The 19,914-nt window shown below is 35.7% G+C and overlaps 1 protein-coding gene across 1 annotated transcript in view; it reads left to right on the forward strand.

Moving 5' to 3' along the window:
- LOC149796724 (tryptophan 2,3-dioxygenase-like) overlaps positions 1 to 16,459 on the forward strand; it is a 44,235-nt gene extending 27,776 nt beyond the window's left edge. Inside the window, exons 9-14 of the mRNA XM_089961370.1 lie at positions 4,389 to 4,499; positions 5,289 to 5,345; positions 7,759 to 7,813; positions 8,729 to 8,866; positions 10,216 to 10,306; positions 15,879 to 16,459. Coding sequence (XP_089817496.1) covers positions 4,389 to 4,499; positions 5,289 to 5,345; positions 7,759 to 7,813; positions 8,729 to 8,866; positions 10,216 to 10,306; positions 15,879 to 16,098 — 672 coding nt within the window. The 3' untranslated portion in view covers positions 16,099 to 16,459. The remainder of the gene's footprint in view (positions 1 to 4,388; positions 4,500 to 5,288; positions 5,346 to 7,758; positions 7,814 to 8,728; positions 8,867 to 10,215; positions 10,307 to 15,878) is intronic.
- Positions 16,460 to 19,914: the final 3,455 nt, after the last annotated feature.

Here is a 19,914-nt window from a genome sequence, read left to right on the forward strand (position 1 = left end):
AAATTGATACTCTTCGCTTGGTGGCTGGAGCATGTTTATCGAGGAATGAACGCAGGCAGTTATCGAGTTGTTCTGCTGTAGGAGGTAAGCAAGTAGTTGGCTTTGCTTGGATGTCATGCATTAGTTTGGTTCTTTTTACCATACGGAGGTTTCTCTTAGTAGCAAATAAAAGTGGAGAGTTAGAGACTGATACGTCAAGGTGGCATATAATGCAGAGGTGATTTGAAGCAAGTTCGTGGGATACCAGGGAGGACCGTATAATATTATCATCAGGTCTGTGAATAATCCAGTCTAAAATGTGACCTTGTTTATGGGTGGATTGGTTAACAGATTGTTTGAGTTTGAAAACATTAATGGAATCTATGAGTTTTGATGTGTACAGATTTTCAGAGAAGTCAAAGTGAAAGTTGAAATCTATCGAATTTCCTTATGGCTTCCGTTTACATTTAAGAAATGATGAATGTAGTCCCAGTTCGTTTAGTCTAGAGCACAATGTAGTGTGGAGAGCCAATGAGTGTTCATTTCAAGCAATTAATGAGGGTCCATCATAGCATAAACGGGTTGACTGGCGAGTATCACGTGATGGCGGTTTGTTCAACAACAAAGGACGCTGAAGCAGTGGAGCAATACAGCTGAGAAATTGTCTAATTGTTCTCGGTTTCAAAACAAGGAGATGAAGAAACACATAAAAACTGAACAGCCAATGCATGCTGTACACAATAGCATAGACGAAGACATACAACAAGCACGTATATCTTGAAAAACGGCCCCCCAAAAAAACGGAACAGCTGCTACAAGCGGGTTAAGCTATAGCGGCCATCTTAACAAATAGCAGAACAATGTTGTCACTGCGTCAAAACGATGTCCATCATCTCCCACAGCCAGTAGTCCTAACTGTAATGAAGAGTAATAACTTTGTCGCAAGAACGGATTGATAAAGTGATCGCGAGCGGTTCAGTAAGCATGATATTGCCATCCGCAAATATCCTTAAGTTCAATTCTAATGCAATAAAATAGACAAACACGATGAAAGTCTTTGCAGTTGGTAAAGCACAAATGGACTTACAGTAAACGTATTATAACCTTTAAACTGTACATGTTTTCATTTAAAATACTATATTATATCTACAACAAAATAAGCATGATAAAAATGTATTCATGAAAAAGGCGAGGTTTCTTTTTTAAATAATTACCTATCATAACAAGTTATAATACACACTTCCTCGTAATTACAACCCTCTCAAGGTAAAAGGGATAAACGCCAGATATTTAGGCTTTATTTAGCAATAAATGTGATAAATGTTGTCTGCTTGCCGCGACGGAAATCATTGGAGAGTAATCACCTCTTGTACAGACGGATTGGCTCCACGTCGTGTCGACGGCCAGTTAATCCTACTGCTCGTGCTTGGTTAGTACGCTCTCGTAGAAGGCCTTGCAAATACCGCCCAGACTGCACTTTTTCACTAGTGTGAGAGACTCTTCCGAGTTGTTTTCATTACGAAAACTTGTTCCATCTATTTTCTTAAATTTCTCCGTACCATCACTGTAAACTAAACCGCTCCGATGGCCTAGTGGTTAGAGCATACGCTTCGGATGATGGAGGTCGCGGGTTCTATTCCCGGTCGTATCATACCAAAGACCTATACCGCTTCGGTGGCCTAGTGGTTATAGTGTCCGCCTCAGATACGGAAGCTCGTGGGTTCGATCCCCGGCCGAGTCATACTAAAGACTTACAACAATGTTACTAACAGCTTCCTCGCTTGGCGCTCAACATTACGAGGTTAGTGTTAGGACTGGTCGGCCTGGTGTCAGGATAATGTGACAGGCTGGGACATCACGCTACATGTCTGCGACATGATGCCGCAGTGCTAGACATCACTATAAACTGCCACCCTGCAGACATCGTAGTGATATGACTGAATTTTTTTTAAAACTACGTTAAAAAGTCCAAATCACACACACACACACACACACACACACACACCCCCACCCCAAAGACCTATACAAATGGTACTAACAGCTCTCATTTTGGCGCTCAGCATTAAGGGGTTAGCGTTAGGACTGGTCGACCTGGTGTCAGGATAATGTGGCTGGGTGTGACATCATGCTACATGTCTGCGGCATAATGCCCCAATGCTAGACATCACTATAAACTGCCACACTGCTGACATTGTAGTATGAATGACAAATTGTTAAAGCTACGTTAACAATCCAAATCAAACACATACAAACACCACACACACAGACACACACACACACACACACACACACACTGTAAACTAACATATATGCACGTCAATTGTCTCCTTCGTCGTACGAGAGGTTAATCGGCGTAATCTGAAACTGTCTGCCCTCCTATTTATTCATTACTCAAACATTTTGGATATTATATCGAACACATTATCATGTATTCTTAGAAATAGATAATTTCAGTATTTGTTTAGCATTCATCTTAAATAAAAGGGTCCACATGACAGTAAGCTTAGCGCAACCTTTGACATATTTTTGTTACCTTTATAAGTCTCTTTTGCTCTCTCTATCCAGTTGTAATAATGGGCACAGTTAAGCGTGTGATCTGTAAGGAATTCAAGATTGTTGAAGAATCATCTCATATGTCTCAGATATATATATATATATATATATATATATATATATATATATATATATATATATATATATATATATATATATATATATATATATATATATATATATATATATATATATATATGTATACGGGGTATCGATCGAGCAGTGCTTGTGATATGATCTCAAGATAAATGGTTACGATCAAACAGATCACCAGGGCAATTGAGAGCGCCAAACAATTTGAACTATTCGTGTAAAATTCTGACCATTATCGGACTACATTATTTTCCAAAACCACAAATGTTTATTCACAGAAACGACTGTGCGACTTATTCTTTCTTCGTGGAGAGATCAGACATGACCCATCATGAGAATACTAACAGATAATGAACTTTAATGTTGATTGAGAAGAAAAACAAATTGGAAGAAAAAGATTAGGGAAACATTCGTCATCGCAGGTAGTTTGATTCCCATACACTCTCTATTAATCGGAGGTGACTATGATTAAGGGAGTGCTCTGGAGCAGAAATATTTTGAATTGTTGATTTATTGTGCATTGGTTCACTTGGTTATTATGAAAAGAAAAATATTCAAGTTTAGAAGTTATCGGAACCAAGGTGATCAGAACAGTTTAATGGTAATATATATATATATATATATATATATATATATATATATATATATATATATATATATATATATATATATATATATATATATATATATATATATATATATATATATATATATATATATATGTATATATATATATATATGTATGTATATATATATATATATATATATATATATATATATATATATATATATATATATATATATATATATATATATATATATATATATATCCGAGCTGAACTCCAGTGTCATTATATCATATTACATAAAACAAGATTTGACAGCACTTTTCCAGCATAATTACGATTAATATACCGGGGTCAACATTTTCGTTCGGGGTCAATGAAAATATAGTTCGTGACTATATCTTACACCAACTTTACATGTGCACTTCCGACCACACAACTTTTACACCGATAATAAAATAAATTTGAAGAAAAAGTTCGTTTCCAATCATTCCATGGTAAAAATCAGTAATTAATGTTTGACAATGAAAGGCACAGCTAAATAAAACGTTTACATTTAGATTTGAGCCACTTAGTTAGGTACTGACCTGGAAGCCTTTTACCCTAGTATGACCACAAATAACATAGCATAGTGCACATCCACCATAAGCTATACAAAAGGACAAATAACCCTATTATACCTGTTGCTAAAAGACCTCCGTCTTAGGAGGTCACCCTTTCTTCCTGCAAATATGTTACATCACCAGTTTTATGAAAATTACTGAGCCTAGCACTATTCGAGATTCTTTAAAATTTTTAGAAAGAGACGTGTATGCTCGAGTTACATGATTGAAAAAGAGACAGGTATAGTCCTCTTAAATTGGAAAGATGCCTGGGTGTTTATAATCGAAATTAGCCATAATCAGTAAAGAAAGCGCGAGGAAAAGAAATTTTTAAAAAATCCGATATGGTCAGTCTTTGACGTACTATAAAATATTACTAATTGTATATGCCATTAATATGGCATTTAACCACCTCTATCCATAGTATGTTGTTGATAGTGTATGCATGTAATCGAACATTTGAATGCATGATATTCCTCTTGTATTTCGAACATTCTGTACATGATTTAAATAATGTGTGAAACTCACACACATACACACACATCCTTAATCTTCAGAATGTATGTTTAATCGGAAATTATGTTGTTTATTGTAGAAATGGTTAGAACGGACGCCTGGACTTCAGGTCAACGAGTTCAACTTCTGGCCAAAATACCAGGTGGCTGTGAGCATTTACCTGAACGAAAATTATCTCTATCCAGCTCAGGTATTCCTCCTCTTCCTCCTGCACGATGTTCATTTCTTACTATATTCTTTTCTTCCGTCATTTCTTGATTAATTGATTGATCAATTGATTACTCTATCCCTATTTTCGTGTATTACATTGATTTAAATATTGTTCACCTTCCATCCCCTATGTGCAGACTAATCATAATTGATCTTGAATGATGTTATGCGGCAAAATAACGTTTTTAAATTAATATTTCAAGCACTTAGAACCTTTTATTTTCATGTAATTTGCTTAATGTACGCTTTCATAGATTTTAAAAACGTTTTGCCACTAGTCTTACCAAAACTCATTGTTCATTTTTAATCACCTTTACTTCTGTTACAAGCCATTTTTTGTGATCTTTGAAAATTGCAGGCTTTTCTGTTCTTCATATCAAATTGGGTGTGTTGTAGTCGTTACTGTCAATTGAGTATCACGGGGTTTGAAATTACATTGATTAAGAAACAGCTGAATTAATTTCAGAAGAGCTTTTCATAGTCTTATTTTACGAGTATGTGAAGGGAAATAACTCTTACTTCTAAAATCAAATCCGCAGTTCTTATGCTCTTTATTACGACGTGACACCAGGCTTCGATGGCGAGTCTCTTTAGGACATACTTAACAAAGAGACATATGCAAATGTATACCATTAAGACATTTTAGAGGTTGTCTTCTTTGAATTATTTTCTCCAGTGTATATACAACTGTGAGAATGGGTTTTCACTTTTGGAATTAATTATGAAGTTTAATAGACGATTCGTCGAATATTTTTTTATTTCTTTACAGAAGGAAACCGATAAAACGCAACAAGAAACAATGATGGCAGAATACCAGAAGTTGGTGGTATGCATTCTTCATGTATATCGCTTCTACTAAATATTATTAGTTAGGAATACCGTATTCACTACGTGTATAACGTGTTCCTAACTACGACTAACTTGAATCCAGATGTAAACTCATGATATGTTGGAGATTAGAATTTTCAGTTCATTTGTTTGAATTATCAGTATAGAAAACAATGTACACCTTGATCTGCTGGCTCATTATGCTACGGAAGATCTCGATTATTATCTCTAAGCCAAATCTCCCGCGTAGTTCCATTAAACGAGTTTCGGCCAAACGAGGGTCTTGTAAACAAAGATAAATGTTTCCCGTATAATGCCTGGACGAGACTTTTGAACATGGAAATAAGATTTCATTGGCTGATGAGATGAAATGACGTAATATGTCATGATGATAATGGCATGATGTAATAGATAGTTTTATTGCCTGTGTGAGATACATATGCATCGGCGTCTGTTTACAAGTGATGCGTAATATTGTACTTTTAAAATCATGTCAATTTGACTAGAAAGATTGCGAAAAGTATTCCTTATAAATGTTTAGAAATATAATTTTAGTTTCGTTTCGACAAGTTTTAACTGAAGCATCTTCTATCGGTAACCGCGATCAAATAAAGTATTTTTGTAGACTCAAGTATGATTGGTAACCCACAAAGCCATGCGCGAGTCTGGTTGAAAGAGACTAGCAAGGATAACGTCAAACTGCTCTCCGGTGACGTTGGTAAACAAAGCCATTGCCTGCACAGACCATTGACCCGTGGGTCAGTCTCGTTTTTATGTGTCATTTCAGTAATTTTTTCGTCGCTTTTTGTCGTAAAATAATTATTAACAATAACAGACTCGATGAGCTGGTTAAAATTTGGAAATTTCTGTATTTTCCATTAATTTGTGATAATCCTTTGCAAAATGAGATAAAAGCAAGTGCAATCGTATCTGATAGTATCTGGCCGATTTCAGCTCTAGAAGACCGTGGCATTTGGAGATAAGCAAGAAGTCTGCAATGGGAGCAGTTTAGTTTAATATTGTTTACACGATCCTTCTTGCATTTCTTCATGTCGTGAAATATCCTCGGAAGTACTTCTAAAATAAGACATTAGTGGAATGTGTCGGTGATTCACTTACGGCTGAGTCCACCACATATGTTATGACACCAAAAGCTAAGAATATTCCGACTGTGACATGTCTCCTTCCGCCGCCATTCTGTTGCATGTGAACGAAAGTAGTACAGAATATAGCTCTCAAAAACAACAAAGATATGCCCGAGCCTTAATTCTCCGTATAACGGAAAAGGTCGCGAATGATCCAACTAGCTTCTGACAGTACATCAGAACGTACTTGTCTCGTTCCGGCGCGAGTCGCATAACTGAGTTGGCTAACTTCAGCTCTATGAAAGAAACTCGGACGAAAACGTAGTGATACATCCCAAATTTAGCCCTTTTGGGGCGGATGAACATCCAGTTAAATGTGTGTGGAATAAATAAATCATCAGCAAAGAATTTATGTTTAAATTAACACTTTACAGTGTCTTTTTCTCAATCTAAACTTGCTTGAACTTTTCAGTTGCATGTTGTCCCTCGAGTACCTTTCTGGGAGTCGAAGTTACTTGACTCGCTTCGGAGAAATATGAGATCTTTCAAAATAGTCTTTCTTTTCTAGCAAGTTTTAAAAACAATGCCAGAGAACGGTTTTTGTTTGTTTGTCTGCGTGTGTGTGTGTGTGTGTGAGAGAGAGAGAGAGAGAGAGAGAGAGAGAGAGAGAGGTTTCCTTCACACACAAAATTCAAAATAGTTTATAGAATGAGTTTCATCTTTATGTGGGTTGTTATACGCAATTGTGAATTTTCTCCGTTTCGCCTTAAATGTTGACTCAAGATCGATAGTTATACTCAACCATTAAGTTTTCTCTGCATCGCCCGGACGTGGATAAATGCAATCACACTGGATTATCTCGATATCGGGGAGTGGGAATGGAACATAAATATTACCATGCCTTAAATATTTTGTTCTTAAATGAATACAAGCCTTAAAAGACTCCTTCCGTCAACAACACTATCGATGGCCACAGAAACCAGCACATCCTTAAAAGTGTATGATGTTGCCTTGAAGTCTTGCAGACAAATACTTATAACAAGTGAATCACATGACAGCTGAAATTCAGTTTCTAGAGTCACAGATGAAACGAAAACCGCTTAGCCTCATTTCAAACTTAATAAGACCCAAAATAGAATTAAAATGGTGTGTGGTTTTGAAGATATAGCAAGAATAGATTGAATAAGGTAAAACCTTTTACTGATTTAAATGAACAGGGTAATGATAACATCCACTGAATCTTGAACATATTGAATCTTTTCAATGTGATATTAATATAACAACTCCAAATCTGCTGTAATGTCTTTCTCCTTCATTCTTTTTCAGGACACTTTTCAATCTGTATTTAACCCTGCAACCCACCAGACATTCCTAGATAGAGGTAAGCCTAGAGTAGGTAAAACAACGTATGACGTACGAAATGTATGTGATAATCAGGCTTTTGTTATCTTTAATATCGTCCCTTATATCGTCCGTGTTTATGTGCGTGCAGATAATAGTGTGTGCGTTGGATTTTTCTACATAAAGAGTATAGATTTAAAACTGAAGATTCATTTGTAAACGTATACAACGGTTTTAAAATCTAAATCCTCTTTGTAGAATTTTATGTGGGATTAGGCCAGGGATGTGGAGGTCCTAAGCACAGCGAATTGGTCCAGCGATTTTAAAGTCCAATGTTAAGGATTCGGGGGATGGGCCCAGGGATGTTCCGACCAGCATTGCATGGGAAATTCCTAATGTTCTGGACTCAGATTGATATAAATATGTTGTTTACAAAGCCAAAATCAATTAGTCAGGTCCAGTAGAAAATGAGCATGATTTTGGATAAGGTAAAGCCAAAAATACAATTATCCATAGCATATAACGAATACAAAACTAACAAACAATGCAAATTAAACATACATTACATTCGTAATGACGGAGGATTTGGGGTCAGATGGGGCCTAAGATGTTAGAGTCCTAATGTTAAGGAGAAAATAAGTAACTTATACAAACGTTTAGTTTATACTCATTTGTTGCAGGTTTTGTGTTTCGTGTCGTTTTCTCTGTTATAAAAATTTCCACGTTTACGCTTAATCCGGTTGTGTATATTTGTGTTTATCAGTTGATTTACTGTTTCACGTACTTTCTCTTCAACCATTTTTCTTAAATTTACCATTACATAGATCAATTTTTTATAACATTTATCTGCCTTAGATAAACCGCTTCGAAAAGACTTAACGTATATTCGAATAGCACTGCTCCATCATGTCACGACGATAAAATAAAACGTAAATCACTGTGTCTGTTACACCAGGTGAGCGTCGCCTTAGCCACAAAGCGTTCCAGGGACTGCTGATGATTTCGTTGTACAGGGACGAGCCTCGTTTTAACCAGCCCTTCCAGCTGCTGACCCTACTCATGGACATTGAGTCTCTCATGACTAAGTGGAGATGCAAGTTACATACTGAATATTTGTATAGTGTTACCCTTGTCCATGCATATGTTTCAATTGTGCATATCTATCATATATTGTCAGGCACTGGGGCGGTACATCCATGTTCCATGAGCACATTTCTAGTTCCTCTTTCTGATATTAGTAACTGCTTCTTCTGTTTTCTATAATCATAAACCTTACAAATTTTGTTTATATGGGACTCGGAAATCATCCTATCGCTTGAGAATGAATATTTCCTTCCATTTTTTATGTGTTTTAGTCTTTGAAAAAAATTATATCTGCCTAGTAACCGTAATATTCATTTCATCTTTCTCTAGTTAAAGTAAATGTTATATATATATATATATATATATATATATATATATATATATATATATATATATATATATATATATATATATATATATATATATATATATATATATATATTGGAAAGTCTGCCATATTTCTCAAAGTAACTTGCTGCGTGACAGTCGCCTTGTACACTTTGAGACCTTCGTAACACATGCCTAGCTGTTATCTTTTGATGTCTCTTTCTTGTTCTTTTATCTTCTCATACGACATCAAATGCTAATAATATTTATTATCAACTGACGTTTAGGAGAAGTTTATTTTACAAAATATAGAAAATTATTAGAAAGAAATCGTGCCGTTTCTTAGAAATTTAATCTTTGGTAAGAAAAAGGACATTGCATTATATCGAAATGTAATATAGTTGTTCTGGAAAAAATATTACCATAGTTCAATGTGTAATTATTTCTTCATTTCTGGGGCAGGCGTAGAAGTATACATGGGTGGTTGGATTATCTAAAATACTTTAGTTTTGTTAAAAGAAAGCAACCCAATATTCATCGAGCTCACAGTTTATTAATATTTTTCTGAACCATTTTTTTTAGCGCTTCACAAGTTTTTAAATGGTTCAGGATGCAAAAGATATTTCACTTTAAATGTATCTGTTAACGGTGCGTTTCGCTAAACACAGACTGAGGTTTAAACGTTTTATAAAGCGCCAAGCTTTCTAGTTACTTGTGTACAGGTCATTTCATGAAGCATTATGAAGTTCCTTGTCTTTCATACCACATAGACTCTTCATAACGAATTATTGTTACCTATTAATTTGATAAATACTTAACCCACCCATATATATACACACATACATGCATATATTCTTTTTAATCCTTTTTGTGTTGAGTCCGAGGTTAAGCAGGAATGAAAATTACATCTGCAATCTAGTTTAGTTATTTAATTTTGATGGCTCCAGTATCCTTTGAGAGTTAACTTCATTACACGTTGCATAAGCGACTTTATATCTGTCTATTACTAAACATAACACTTTCTTTGTGAAGATAACCATGTCCAGATGGTACAGCGCATGATCGGAGGTAAAGTGGGCACAGGAGGATCTTCCGGTTACCAGTATTTGAGATCCACCATAAGGTAGGATTTTATCTTTCCTCTAACAGTTTCGCCACCTTATGATTATTGCTTGGATATACAATTCCTTCCTTGTTTATGAACTGCATCCATTAAACCACTGTGATAATAATGTTTAAAGTTATACAAGTCTACTTCCTGCTAGTCACCTTTTATACAATTTATAGCTTAGTATATCATAATGTTGTATTATTAGATGCTAAAGTGTCCGCTTTATTAAATTTCCTTGTAGGCGGATGTGTGTTTTGGGACTGCGTTTTCTTTATGTAGAAGAGTATTTCCTTTGTTGATCTGTCTTTCTATTACTTTCATGAAGGAAAATCAAGGGAGCCCACAGAATTTTTCTTGGGGAGGGTGGGGGCAGACATGTAGTTGTCAGCTATTAAGTTTAACGGATACAGGCCAAAACATGTTTAGAGGGGAAATCGGTGTGGGGGGTGTGGCATGTTCCCCCACACACTTGCCCCTATGTGCGGCACATATGAAAAGAATATAATATAATAAATGCACTCACTAACCGTCGCACACCCCGTAAATTGAATAGAGTATCCTACAGATATAGAATAATTCATATCCCAGTGTGTGAAACAACGGGATTTCTTTTCGGAATGCCAATTTTCATGCATGCGCTTAACTGCATTAAGTGAGCTAAGACGTTTCGTGCAAAGTGAAAGTAAAATTATAGACGCCAGTGGAAGCGATATACGTAAATACGAGTTCTTTCTTATTTACTGGTGGAACATACATAAAAAATAGAGACGACAGTGTTATTTCCATTTAAATATTGATAATCGATTTAATATAGTGAAAGGAAAATTATATAATTAGAAACTGTCAGAAATGTATGACAGTATCCAAACGATTAATCTATATATTCCATTACGGAATAAATATTGAATTATGCACCTTTTGTAAAATTATTTACAAAGTTTTAAGATTGTAAAGTTTTAAAACACCAGATTTTAACATTTATAATTGTGAGGTTATTTGGATAAATAATTAGTTTAAAATAAAGACCAATGATCTGACGATATATGTTTAAGTTGCACAATACTTTTGTTTCATATTTTTGTCTTTTTTGCGAATAATAAATACAATTATAAAATTTAAGTTCCATCGTGATTTGTGAGGCTGTTTTCATTATATTGTAACAAGCAAAAGGGGTTACTTGACCGAGCGATGTCAAACCCTGGACGATTCTGCTAGAAGTCATAAGTTTCCCTTAATTCCAGAGACCCATATACAGCTACTGCTATAAACTGGAAAGTCCAACGTGTCCATTCTGACAATAATTTTACTCTAATTAATACAAGATAACAGATCTCACAACTTCCCAATTGTCTATGAACCGCACAACTGCTTGGTTTCTCTTCATTAACTTTCCGTAACGTACTGTCAGCATTTCACGCACTAAAACTATACTTTTGAAGCCACCGAATACAGGGAACTACTTTTACTACGCCACCTTAGGCCAGTCAAATCATGGTTTCCAGCCACATTTCGCCCATAACTTTGATTACATTTACCACCATGGCAACAATAAACGGTTCCTGCCGACGAAGGAACAGTCCCTTCTCGTTTATTCAGTTATGTAATTTACAGTTATGTAATTTACCAGTTTCTGATCATAAATACTGCACCTGGAGTTACACGATTAATGTACACAATTAGATTTTAATATGGACTATTGAGCTACAGGGATACTCGTGCGGCTTTTACCTGAATTCATCAGCTGTTAACGATGGCATCATAGAAACTCACTAATACTTCACTCCGGGACGTTTTCTCGTAGTAATTGGCTGATTATTTGGGTCTGATGAATATTTCCCCAGGACCGACTTCCCATAATCAAACATGTAATCACAAACATCATAAAATTCCTTAAAACGAAGCGCTACAAACGAATGCACATGCTCCAACTTTGTTGTAACATAAACAGCAGCTGGGGAAAAGAAAAAAGGCTGCTGTATGTATGAAGAAAGTTGCCGTTGAGAGATAGAAGGGGGCGCTCATCAGTTGTTATGTACTTTTGAGAGAGTGACGTATGTGAAGTGAAGTTGTTTGCATTTAAAACATGCATAATGGAGAGAATGTTGATATACCTCTATGCTACATTAATGTAATGTGGATGATATTTCTTTGGATATTGTACTTTTGGAAATTGTACTCGATCTAAGCACACTGGTAACTAAATAGACTGCTCCCTTGTGCTAAAAAATCAGCCTGAATTAGTATAAAGTACACTATGTATAGCAGCTATTAAAATATGGAAAATGAATTTTGCCAGACTAGACAATACCAGCTTCTGAAAGTACAATGAATGAATTACCAAATATATAAAATGTAAAAACGTTATCGACTCTTTTCTATACAATTTACCTCTGACGTTCAGGAAATGAAAATTACCAAGTGGAGCTAGCAATATTTTTTGAAAGGTGCATATCTGGAGTAAGGCCAAGCTAAATACTCTATAACCCATGTTACACCCATCAATCATATACCAAACTAAAGGGAAGTAAATGTTTTTTGAATTATGCCTAAGATATACAAGGTTTTTTTTTTTTAAATAGCCAGTATAACCAATGAGGAAAGCCGGAGAAATTACTTGTCTTTCAAATTATAACCCCCATATGCAAAATGCGAAACTGTAGAGCGCCACCGAAATGACGAAATTACCAAAAAATATGTAAGCAAAAGACTTTATGCCTTGCCCAAAGTAAACAATATTTTGAGAGTGTTTCTCTGACTAAAGAAGGTGGTGGTTTTGTTTTAAACATATCGATATTATGTGTATATTATTGAAGATATACGTAAATATGACCAAAACATTATGCAACCCCTCCCCAGTAACAAAACAGCGGAGTTGTAAGTTCCCGTTGAGAAGTAGAAATATCCCTAAAATAGTGTAGGCAAAACACTTTAAAGCGGGTTCAAGCCAACCAAACCAGCTACTGATAATGTTTCTGACCCACACCATAACGATAGAAGTGACGAAGTACAATAAAATTTGTCGGACGTGTTCATATATACCTATAGAATTCAAACCTATTGGATAGGTGGTGGAATCTTATAACAGACGTTCCATTTCCAAATTAACAGCGTCAGTTAACCTTAAATGAAAAATCATCTAAATTATGGAATCCGTCATTAAGGTGTTTAGAGACGTGATATTAAGATCATTAATCAATACATTTACTTATGTCAAATCATGTATATTCATGCGTTGTGATACTAGCTGACAAGTTATCAAATAAATAATATTAGATGTCAGAGTTAGTATTATAATGTAACACCGGTGTATTTTGTTTACTTCTGCTTCTATCATACATTTTTGATGCGAGTATAAAACTTTCTCGTATACGCTGTCACATATAAGACTTTTCTGTCCTATACAAAACAGCGCCATTACTTTGTTTACAAAAGAATGTTAAAAACTGTCAAACAAACATGTAACAGAAAATTATATACATCAGACAAACAAAATTCCTTCCTCTTCACACATTTCATGCAAAAATGACCGCAGTTACAATTTTTTTTACGTGTCATCACTTTTGTCTTCTTCTAATGTACCAACCGTATTCTTGTTCGCTTTAAAAAAAAAAGTAGGTTATATATTATTTCCTTTCATCTTATCAGACTTAATTTTCAATTTCCATATATATTAAGACTTGTACATCAGATACCCCTTTATCACTTAAATTTTACTGTTATGTTATCATCTTGAACTTAAGCAAGCGTTGTGTATTTTTCAATACTCCAGCTGGCAACATGAAATAATTGTTAGCCCTCGATTTAGTTGTTTGCTTACAAGCCTTATAAAACTGAAACAACTTAATCATATTGATTTGGGCCCGATACACTAATGTGTTTTAATAGTTTGTAGAACTTAAATGATAAATATAAAAAACATCATATGAATCGGTCGAAAAAATATTATTTTCAAAATGATTGTACTGTTCCAATGGAATTTTATCATTCTGAAATAAAAGGTTGTTTTAAAGTTTAAAACTTTCAAAACCTTTGTTTGTTGGGGGGGGGGGAGCTGGGGGGGGGGGGAATAAAAATCATAAGATTATTTTTCAAGTAATTACGACTACTATATGAAAACCGTATGCAAACGTTACTAACAGCTGCCTCGCTTGGTTCTCATCATTAAGAGGTTAGTGTTAGAACCGGTCGGTCTGGTGTCAGGATAATGTGACTGGGTGGGACATCGTGCTACATGTCTGCGGCATGATGTCTCGGTGCTAGACATCACTATAAACTGCCACACTGCAGACATCGTAGCGACATGACTGATATATTGTTAAAGCTACGTTAAAAATCCTAATCACACACACGCAATTACTGTTCATTTAATTGAAATGGAGCAAGACATTTCATTAAAAGAAGTTGTCCAGGTTTAGCTTGCAGAGGAATTCTGAAAATTTACAAATTATCAGCAAAAGGAAAAGAGACTGACATGCCTCAGTAATTGACATTCGATAATTTTCATGGTTTTATGTTTTTCTTAAAAATGTAAAATGTACTTACTATAAAATAATATTTTGATGAGAAAAATTCGTTGATGTGTATGTTAACTTGTATTATTCGTAAAATAAGCAATTTGTGAAAAGAAACATTTTTATTTGAGACTGTTTATGCCAAGTTAAGGTGTTTTCACCTTTATAATTGCTAATTGAATATATTAATTCTATTGCAAAAGAGGGAAGGGTCCTACAGATGTAAACGAAGTCTTTGAAAGTCTCTTCGTTTGTTGCTTAAGTATTTCTGGCATTTGCAAATTTAACATCAACACAGACAATATAATTTAATTTATTGATCATTTAATGAAAGTTGTTTTGCTTAAATTAATAATTATTTAATTCATTAATCTGTGTGTTTATTTGTTGGTATATTTAATTTAGTTATGCACATACAGATGTGATATTCTCACAAACGTATGAGAATAAGGGAACCAAAACAAAGTATACGAGTGACAGTGAAGGTATTAAAATTGTTACCTGTTTTAATTAATGTGTTTGATAAGGACCAAAAAATTAAAATGAAAAAGAGTTTTCTTAAAAACAATTTGATAAAATAATTCAAACAATGAAATAAAAAACTGACAAACAAAAATTATACCATGAATTACAATATTTGGATAAACATAAACTAAAAATAAAATTGCACAGGAAATGTTAAAAATTAAAACAGAAATTAAAACTTTGGGCCATCAATTCGCTAAATATTTTTCTCACTGGGATGCACTGTCAACCTAAATGCTTGAGCAAGTAAATGATATTTGCAGTAAATGTATGAATAAAGCTTCCACAGTCAAGAACACTGGGCTTTATCAGCACTGTGAATGCGGGAATGTCACGTGCTACTCATTAACACTAAAAAGGGAAAGGTGTACTAGTTTATTGCTTACAATTGCGGCTGTTATAATATTCAGAGGTGGCCAGCTAGAGAAGAATTTTAAGAGTGATCAAATCCTTTATGTAACTGTGAAATAGTTGACAGATTGATACTTCACTGATCAAAGTTTTGCTGTATTATTATTATTATTATTATTATTGCTATTATCGTTCAGTGACCGCTACAAGGTTTTCCTGGACCTGTTCAACCTTTCCACGTTCCTGATTCCTCGAAAATACATCCCTCCTCTGACAACATCCATGAAAAGAACGCTCAGTGTCCTCTCCAACGAACAGAACACCACGTGTGACGATGGCACCAGCACGGAAGAAGAAAACGAACATCCACCAAAACCAAATGGGGAGCAGGAGAAAGAAAATGTCTTATTTACGTGAAAGAGGAAATAATCCCTGATCGTAAAAGACGGCTATTAGAATTTTTTTTTCTTTTTTTGCCATTGTAAAGTTGCTGTCTGCTAAAGCATTATAAGTTCATTTTAGATTTGGCCAACCTGAAGAAAACAACAACATTGTTCACCATCTATTTTGAAACCTTCTATATCATTATGGATTCCAATGATGTTTCATATTATTAGCTTGTTATTCTAGATCCACATATATACTCATTATACTGTATTATGCTATATTTGGAGTAAACACTTTTGTAAAGAACTTGTATAGAATTCATACAGGTTTGATTGACTCTCTTCAGGGTGCATTGTTAACAGGACGATATATAAAGTAATTTTGTCCAGTGGATTCTTGGTTTTGTCATCATGTTGAATTGTTTTGTCATCACGTTGAAACAGAGTACGATACTTAAAATGAACTACATTGTTTGCATCCAGTATAATTACGGGCTGAATATATATATATATATATATATATATATATATATATATATATATATATATATATATATATATATATATATATATATATATATATATATATATATATATATATATATATATATTTGCATTCACCGTTCCTGTGGTCTAGTGGTTAGAGCGTCCTTCTCGGAAGCGGGAGGTCGAGGGTTCGAACCCCGGCCGAGTCATACCAGACTTACAAAAATGGTACCCACAGCTGCCTCGCTAGGCGCTCAGCATTAAGAGCTAGTGTTAAGACTGGTCGGCCTGGTGTCAGGATAATTTTACTGGGTGGGACATCATGCTACATGTCTGCGGCATGATGCCCCACTGCTAGACACCACTATAAACTGCCACACTGCAGATAGCGATATGACTGAAAAATAGCGACCGATTATGGTACGTGTTGTGTTGTATTTGACCAACGCGTTGACCCGCATTCGACCGAAATGGCGGTAAACATTCCATCGAAAGCTACACCGCTAAGTAAAACCAGGGTTGGCGCGTACTTTTAGTTAATGAATGCGATATATCGCATTAATACCGTCTTAGTCAAATAGCAGTCTCCTGTTAATAATTTCTGGGTCGAATGTGAAATTTTCATATTGACATACAGTGGCGTCGCTGGGGGGGAGGGGGGGGTGCGGACCGCACCGGGTGACATCATCTCAGAGGGGTGACACCAAAAAGAAAAGTTGCAAATTTTACAGAGCACACACTGCTCGGTCTAGTCGGATTTCATAAGCGGATAACCGATCATAGTTAAATACATGACTAGCAGGCACAGGGTGCCACTATGCAGTCTGCAGAGCGTCTGGTGCCTATTTTTATATTATACTATGGACTTATTTTAAGAAGAAATCCATGGTGGAAGTCTGGAGGGGTGACACCATGAGTTTACCGCGCTGGGTGACAGCAACCCAGTGACGCCGCTGTTAAGATATACTCCCTAATGATCATCGATGCATAACACTGCCATATACCGTATGTAATCTCTTATAAGTAAAGTTCAACTGCAAAGTTTACGTACCCATATATTCGTCGCATAATGCGCTGACGGATCTGGATACGCAGTTCGTTAGATGTGTTCACTAAAACAAACAGCATTGACCCGGATCTGATGCGATGGCAGATCGGAGAGTATGTTATTTGCAGTTGGACTGGACTTACACGAGAGTATATTCGGTAGCCTTTGATGTATGATGAATATATCACCTTTGCCTTGCTTTAATTTAAGCTACATAAAGGCATTCAGATTTTTAGAAAGTAAATCTACGCTTGAGGCACAGCCGTCCTTGCTCTACAGTTTGGACGCTAACTGTGACGTTTAGCAAAATGACACATCATTCCTTCCTCTACATTTCGCGGACTACGTGTGACGTTTAGCAGAACAGCACATGATTCGTACCTCCACATTTCGTACAGTACGTGTGGCGTTTAGCAAAATGACACATGTGTCCTACCTCTACAGCACGGACACTACGTGTGACTTTACGCAAAATGACACATTATTCCTTCCTCTACAGTTCCGGGACGACGTGTGACGTTTAGCAGAACAGCACATGATTCCTACCTCCACATTTCGGACAGTACGTGTGGCGTTTAGCAAAATGACACATGATTCCTACCTCTACAGCACGGGCACTACATGTGACTTTACGCAAAATGACACATTATTCCTTCCTTTACAGTACGGGCACTACGTGTGACTTTCAGCAAAATGACACATGATTCCTACCTCCACAGTTTGGACACAACGTGTGACGTTTAGCAGAATAGCACATGACTCCTACCTCCACAGTTCGGACACTACATCTGACGTTTAGCACACTGACACGTGATTCCTACCTTTATAGTTCGGACATTAAAAGAATTATCTTGAAGTTATTGAACATTAATCGACCACCTAAACATTTTCCTTAAAAATGTGATCATGGGGTCATTAAGCATTAATCGACCCATCGAAACAATTTCCTTAAGAATGTGATCTGAGGTTATTTAGGATTAATCCATGATCGAAACATATTCTTTAAAAATGTGGTCTTCAGGTTATTGAGCATTAATCGACACACCCAAAGGGGATGTCCATTAATTATGTCAACAATTTTTAGGCAATTTTTTACCCCCCTCCTCGCCCCCCCCCCCTTGTCAAAAACTGTCAAACTTTCAGTGACCACCCTAATAAAATTTTACCACCACCCCCCAAACTAACAATATTTTATACGGCTGGCTTTTATGCTAAAAATAGAATTATAGAAATTAAAAGGTCTACAAATAAATTTTAATACATTGTTTTTTACTTGTTTAACAGATTTCAAATTGACTATAACACTTTGAATTCATGAAAAATCGAGAGTTTATATTCTAGCTTATATCATCTTCCCATGGGGAAGCCAAATGTTCCTCAATTGTTATAATGGGCATAGTGGCTGATTCATTAATTTCTTGTGGACCCGATACACCCGACAAGTCAACATCATCTTCATCTAACCATTCTGCGCTTAACATCTCTCCATGAGCAATAATTGCCATCAGCTCTCTCTGTCTTTTGGCAGCCACTCGTATTGGCCGACTTCTTTGCGGTTGAGGAGCATGTGGTAATTGTCTAGGCCCAAGATCGCGTTGTCGGTGCTGTTGAACATGCTTCTTCAACATGACTTGCGAAGCAACATAGAGGTGACAGATTCTGCAGATCCGTTCAAGCAACGACAAATGAATGGAAGGACAATATAGATCATAGGGAAGAATTTTGAATGCCTTTGCCGATCGAGGTAGCATGTTATCAACTTTCAAAGACTGACTGAAGAAAAGAGATGGAAATCTGTTTTAGTCGCTCTCAGATGCATCTGGTGCTTTAAGGCCTTCACTAGTTTGGCAGACTGGAATTGGTGGTGGAATGAATCTATCAGCGATAATCTCAAAGTACGAGCTTCGAATCGGTTGGCAACAATTTACATCATGGTATTTTACAATTTGCAAAAATTATTGACTTGTTCTTACTTTTTTTTCGGGGGTGGGGCAATGTTAATTTTTGTATATAGGCTACAGCAATTTTACAGCACATGCAAATGGGGGGGGGGGGGGGGGCATTTGCCTGAAATGAACAAGAGTCTGTTTATCAAAGTGTACAATATTTGTAAGGCATTAAGGTTACTGCATCTGGTTGAAGAAGTTGTATGCTTGTGTAGGCTACATAATTTATTTTATGTATTATGTTAAAGATGACTGTATAATAGTCAAGCTCTCATGTTTCCTAGGCTCAGTTATCCATCCTTGGAGGGATAGCTCATGGACTTCAAAATACATAGCATCTATACATATAACATAGATGCTATTTAAT

This window comes from Sinohyriopsis cumingii, chromosome 6 (assembly GCF_028554795.1).
Source record: "Sinohyriopsis cumingii isolate HCF-2022 chromosome 6, ASM2855479v2, whole genome shotgun sequence".
NCBI lineage: Eukaryota > Metazoa > Mollusca > Bivalvia > Unionida > Unionidae > Sinohyriopsis > Sinohyriopsis cumingii.